Source organism: Alexandromys fortis, unplaced genomic scaffold, assembly GCF_014885135.2.
Source record: "Alexandromys fortis isolate MF-2015 unplaced genomic scaffold, M_Fortis_MF-2015_v1.1 scaffold_7, whole genome shotgun sequence".
Classification (NCBI taxonomy): domain Eukaryota; kingdom Metazoa; phylum Chordata; class Mammalia; order Rodentia; family Cricetidae; genus Alexandromys; species Alexandromys fortis.
Genome location: NW_026067920.1, coordinates 24,106,519 through 24,112,518, shown reverse-complemented (window position 1 = coordinate 24,112,518; position 6,000 = coordinate 24,106,519). Strand labels below are relative to the sequence as shown.

At 40.6% G+C, this 6,000-nt stretch overlaps 1 protein-coding gene across 4 annotated transcripts in view; it reads left to right on the top strand.

Moving 5' to 3' along the window:
* Positions 1-241: 241 nt before the first annotated feature.
* Rel (REL proto-oncogene, NF-kB subunit) overlaps positions 242-6,000 on the top strand; it is a 40,151-nt gene continuing 34,392 nt past the window's right edge. For all 4 annotated transcript variants that reach the window (XM_050140814.1, XM_050140813.1, XM_050140812.1 and 1 more), the window contains exon 1: positions 242-545. In XM_050140814.1, coding sequence (XP_049996771.1) covers positions 536-545 — 10 coding nt within the window. In that variant the 5' untranslated portion in view covers positions 242-535. The remainder of the gene's footprint in view (positions 546-6,000) is intronic.

Sequence of the window (6,000 nt, the reverse complement as noted above, 5' to 3'; positions counted from 1 at the left end):
CTGAAGGCCACCGGAGGAGGGGGATTTCTCAAGGGCCGGCGGCTTCTCACGCGCGGAGACGTCACCGCGCGCCCCCGGAGCTCCTCGCGCGAGCGCGCAGGCAGCCCGCCGCAGCTCCGCCGAGGACAGGGGAGCGCGCGCCCGGCGCGAGGCCACGCCTTCTCCCCCGCCCCGGGTAGGCGGTGGCGCGAGTGACGCAAGCAGCGGGAAATCCCCTTTCCGCCAGGCGGTCCGCCCCGCCCCCTGCCCCTGCCGCGGCATCCTGGCAGGGCGACGCCAGGACACGGGTGACCCGAGCGCGAAGATTCAGGGGTGGGAAGGTGTGAGCCGCAAACCTAGAGGGGCCGGGAAAGAAGAGGAAGCCCGGGGGTGGTCAGAGGACTGGGGTCCCGGCTGCAGTGGCTGCTCGGCCTCCTGACTGACTAGCCGGCTGGCGGGCTGACTCACGGGCGGACAGACGGGCTGACGGACGGACCGACTTGCATCCACTGGCCGGACGCGGGGAGCTGCGGCGGGCGGCGCGCGGAGCCGAGCCATGGCCTCGGGTGAGTACCGGGGCGAGCAGCGGGGCGAGCACGCGCGGGTCCCGGGAAGGAGCTGTCTGGCGGAGGCTCGGTTTGGGGTTGGGACATTCTGCCTTTCAAGTCGTCTCCTCTGGCAGATTGTCAGCAGTTTAAAAAGTTACCTGCTTCGGGGCTTTGCGTGCGAAATCAAAGCGGCGCACTGTAATCTGATCTCCTCGTAACAGCCAGAACCGGCGAAATCCCAGCGATGTGGTTTTTAGGATTCGAGGGGTAAGCACGGTAGAGGAGGGCACAGGAATCTCGCCTTTAAAGACCGGCACTGAGACGCCGCCGTTTTACTTTTTCTGAAAAAGAGGAACCTCCGGACCTCAGGCGAGCTTTCTTTTTTAAGTCTAGTCGTGCCGGTAGCTAATCGCTCTCGGGCTGACAGTTGTACAGAATGTGGCATGGCTGTAAAAGTCCTTGGTGGCGTTTTAACTCGTTCCAAGTGAAAACACTAGATTTTTTTCGCCCCTCCGGGCTGAAGGGGTTCCTTGTCTAATTTTCCGTGCCCACCCTGTCTACTCCCAACCCTGCACGAACATTTTGTTAGCAACAAGACGGTGAGACGAGTTTTCGACTGTGCTTTAAAATAACTGGTTCGAGTGGAAATGTGATCGCTTAATGTAAAGGGGAACACGTTTGTAAGGAACGGTGGACAGGACAAGGGAGGGAGCCCAGTATGACAGCCTGCTGTGGGCAAAGCCAGCGAGTGCGTCCAGCTCACCCAGGTGGTGGTGGGCGCTTTCCTGGCCGGGGGGAACTAAAGCCACCCCTTTATTCCAGCGGGATGCTGACCCTAATCTTCCCAGTGACCCTGTGGGTCACTGAGGAGAAGGCGGCGGACGTCTAGCCGAGAAGAGGAAGTAGAAAGCTAAATGAACTCCTCTAAGAGTTGAGCAGAACAATGCCATAACTCCTGTTGTAGGCCCTGAAGGAAACCGGGGTGTTTCACATGACGCTTGATTTCAGTTTGTCTGTGGTTTTCATGAGAAAACAAGTGTAGTTTAAAATATTTCAACTTTCTCTTTACTCATTTCAATGAACCCAGACTTTCAGGTAAAGTCGAAAATTTAACTCGTGTTAGATTAAAAAGTACAAAGAAGGCTTCAAATATTTAATTAACTCATTGTGATCAGAAAGAGAGTCCGTATGAAAGTTGGAGAGTGGCAGGCTTTGTTAAATAGAGCGGGTTTTGCCCTGTCTACTAAACAGGATTTTATTAATATAGTACATGAATGTAATACTTGAAATTTTCTCAAGAGAAAAAAATCATTTATTATATAAAGTACTGTAAGACAGCTACGATTTTAAAATGTGATACAATTGGAATTTGTCTAAGGAAACATATTTTGTGCTGTTAGAGAAATGATTCCCAAACTTAAAGGCAGAAATTTTTAAAGAAATGGCAAGGATTTAAAAGCTGTGTTTGGGTTGTAGCTCTTGATGGTGGTCTTGCTTAGCTACTGTGAAGGCCTGGGTTTGAACCTCAGGACTGTCAGGGAAAAAAAATCAACAAAATGTAAATAAATCTGTAAGTTGTAGTGTTGCTATCTTCTTACTTTTGCACTAAATGAAACTATTTAAAATAAATTGTGCAATTTAAATGTACTTCACTTATTTGAAATGTTTAGGGAAAATGTAGTTCAAAGGAGTCTGGGTACACTATCAGTTATAAAAACATACAGAGTAAAATTGTGAAATGCTTTCAAAATCCCCATTCCTTTTGGAATAGTAAGTTGAAAGCAACAACATTTGCTCAATTTATCACCAATCTAGAGTCTTTTTGTAATATGGTATTGAAACCTTGAGAAGTATTCTTACTGATTACCAAGCATTTAAGACCATTTGTGCATTTGTCTCCGGATGTCATATGTAAATAGGTCTGTGTAATTGAATAGGCGGTGCCTATAATGTAAAAGTGTCATAGATCACAATCTCATAAGCAAAATTATATAAATGCCACAAGTAGACGGGATTTTATATGATGATTCTAATTATTGTTCTGGTAAATTAGCAAATTATGACTTCCTAGCTAGCCATTAGGCAGTTTTTCATTGCCCTTTTAAAAATACTGTGCCTTCATTCTAGCCTTTTGATGTGATTAATTATAGCAGGCAAAGTTATTATTCTTGTGATTCTATTCTATTTACTTTTAGATGCTTTATGCCCATATTTAAAATTTCTCATTATTTCATAAAAAGAACAAAAACAAAGTGGGGGGCTCAGTTACTTTGTGTGGCACGTACTGTGGTTACTAATGATTAATACATTCATCTTTAGTGAAATGTGCTTTAAACTTTAGAAAGTTTGCTTTAGTCACCCTTTTCGTATGACTGCGGTATCACATAACAGGAAGTACAGGAAGAAAGTATTTTTGTGACCGTACTAGTCACCAGCTTTTTGTATGTGAATTTCAAGATAACCTTTTTTTCCCTACTAGAAGTGAATATAACTGAGACAGCTTACACTCTAATAGTAGAGCTGGAAGTCAGGAGTGGTTAGCTAGAACAAATGCCTGCCTTTCACAAATACAGTTATTTCAGAAATAAAACACATGAAAAAGAGATAAAGTTGTTATCAAAATTAGTGATGTATACTAAAGAGACTGGGTGGAGAAAATGATAAGGGGGCACAGTCATAATTAGGAACACGGGATATCTGTGTGGTTTGTTTCTCAAATACAATTTAAGGGACTCAATAATTTTGATCTCAGTCCTCTCCCATCTGTGTCCTCTGCATAATTGTGTTTATGAGCACATGAGCTGAGTATTGCAAAGGAGGATATATTTACCCAAAAGTAATTATTTATTTGAAATTTGTATTTAACTGAATCACTTGTATTTTTAAGTATGAAATCTTAATAGAGATGACTTGGTACTGCCATGTATTTTTTTTTGTCTAGGAAAGACTCTAGACATTATTTTCAGCAGGTAAAAAAAAAAAAAAACTTGAGGACTGTTTTTTTTTTTTTTTCCTGTGCCCGCAGCAGTGAAATCTTACTGCAAAAACTTTACTTCACTTTGATTTGCCCTTTGGTACATACATTAGTCGAATACACCTGTTGAATTCCTTCTTGTTGAAAGTCAGTTGGTTATATTAAATTTTATATATACATATATATATAATATGTATATAGAGAGAGAGAGAGGGGGGAGGGAGAGGGAGAGAGAGAGGGGTTGGTTTTGTTTTTCAGATAGGGTCTCGTATAACTCAGGATAGCTGTGTAGCTATGACAACTTTAAACTCTTGATTCTCCTGCCTCAGCCTCCTGAGTGCTAGGATTTCAGGTGTGAGTGACCAGGTCTGTCTTGAACTAGCTTTGATAGACCTGTCTGGAGGAAAAATGAGAACTCTTGGTTTTTTCCAGAATTAATAGTGGTGCTGTTTGGCAGTGTGTGCTCCCTAACTGTTTCCTGCTAGGATTTCTGTGGGAGAGCAGCGCTCTGGTCACCTGTTCCCAACTCTGGTTAGTATGGCCATCGTTTGTGTTCTGGATTGTAAATAATAAGGTGCTGAAAGTTGTTCAGAATAAGACTGTGTTGAAAAGAAGCAATCTAAAGCTATCTTTAGAATGTCTTCTTGGTTGCAGTTGAATGAGCTTTTCTTGTTTGGAAGAGAAAAAGGAGTGGCAACTAGCCCTATTTGTTTTGCCTGCTTTATCCATGATCCTGTCTCTACTTGGATCTGAACTCTGTGTGGCTTCCCCGAATAACTTGCATTGCTGTTGTCACTTCTTTGTGTTGTAGGGCGCTTGGTCTTCAGAGATTGAGACTAATTTGGAGGTTTTTTTCAGAAATCTGGGCTTTCCTCTTGAAGAGCTACATTTCTCTTCAGATCTCTCTGAGGCTAGGGGATGACTTATGGTTTGGAAAAGCTACCTAAGTGGTTACTGAAGTACAGCCCCAGGACAAACTTTGCTCCAGGGACTGACTACTTTGAATCTAAATATTTGCCTTCTGTTCTTAAGCTAGCTGTATTGATTTTAGATGATAGGTTATAGCCACATCTGTTTATGCTTAAATGCTTTTTTCTTGTTACATAAGTGAAATAAGTGATATTATTCAAAAGCTTGGTTGTAATTACATCTCAGTCAGTTTGATGACTCTTGGCTTTTGTTTGTTCTTTCAACAAGAAAATCTCAAGGAACATTTTCACTATCATTCTTTTCATATCCCTTTTGTGGTCACAGACTCAGAAGACATCCATTTGGTAGTCAGATTTGTTAGTTTCTTAGATTATGATTTCTTCACTGATATATTTTTTAAAATTGTTAGTGTGTCTATATGTGTGTATGACAGGGCATAGTGCTACATTCCTTTAATCCTGCATTTGGGAGGTAGAGGCAGGCAGATTTCTGAATTCAAGGCCAATTTGGTCTATTAAGTGAGTTCCAAGCCAGTTAGACCATGAAGTGAGCCTATCTCAAAAGATAAATAAACAAAAATAATAGAATAGTAATCTTTTTCTCACAATTTTATATTATTTTGAAATTTAGTTTTATCACCTCTAAAATGAGATAACACCAGTTCTCTTTATGAAGATTAAAGTCAACAGGATCAGTGAGAAATACCTATGTATATATTTTCACTAGTATATGTAATTAACTTATTCTCATTGTGCACTTAATTCTGGCTTCTAATTCTAACAATAATATTTCAATAATAAAATTATTTAATAATAATTAATAATATAATTGCTAATAATCTAACAATAATAATATACCTATTTTATATATAATTCTGAAGGCTGATCTATTTCTAATGTGTCAGTGTAATTTCTTTTTAATTTTAAAAACTCACACTTGAATTAGTAAATAGAAATTAGCACATTAGTAAAAGGAAAGATAAATAGTAAAAAGAAAAGTAAATAGACTCAAAGAGCATTCCTTTTGCCTAAGTATACTTGAAATCTTAATTATATTGCAAGCATTTTAGCTGTACTTCAAAAGTTGTTCTAGCCATTTTTAGAATTTACAATGTAATTCAAAATATAGGGTTCAGTCCTCACTTTACACTGTCCTTGTTTAAAAAAATTAAATTGTTTAGAAACAATTTTGAAAACATTTCTGTGCTTTTAAAAACTGTAGTGACTTTCAGTAATCTTAGTTGAGAGTATTTATTTTCCCTAAGGTTCCCTGATCTATAATCTTCCATTCTTCCATTTTTCATCTTCAAGAGGAATGGCATTGCAAAACAGTACTGAGGAAGGACGTGATTGGCTCATTGTACTGCTACACAGTACAGACAATCTCATAGCTAGAAGGGACTTAAAAGTCATAGGTACAGTTAGACGAAAATCTGAGCAGATATGAGGAAGCATGAGGGTGTAGTCATTCTCGTGCCTACAAAGCACTACTTTTTTCAGTTATGGAAGAATCTAATAAGGAGGAGCTGATTCATCCGTGATACAGTCCTTTAGTTTTTGAATAACTGAC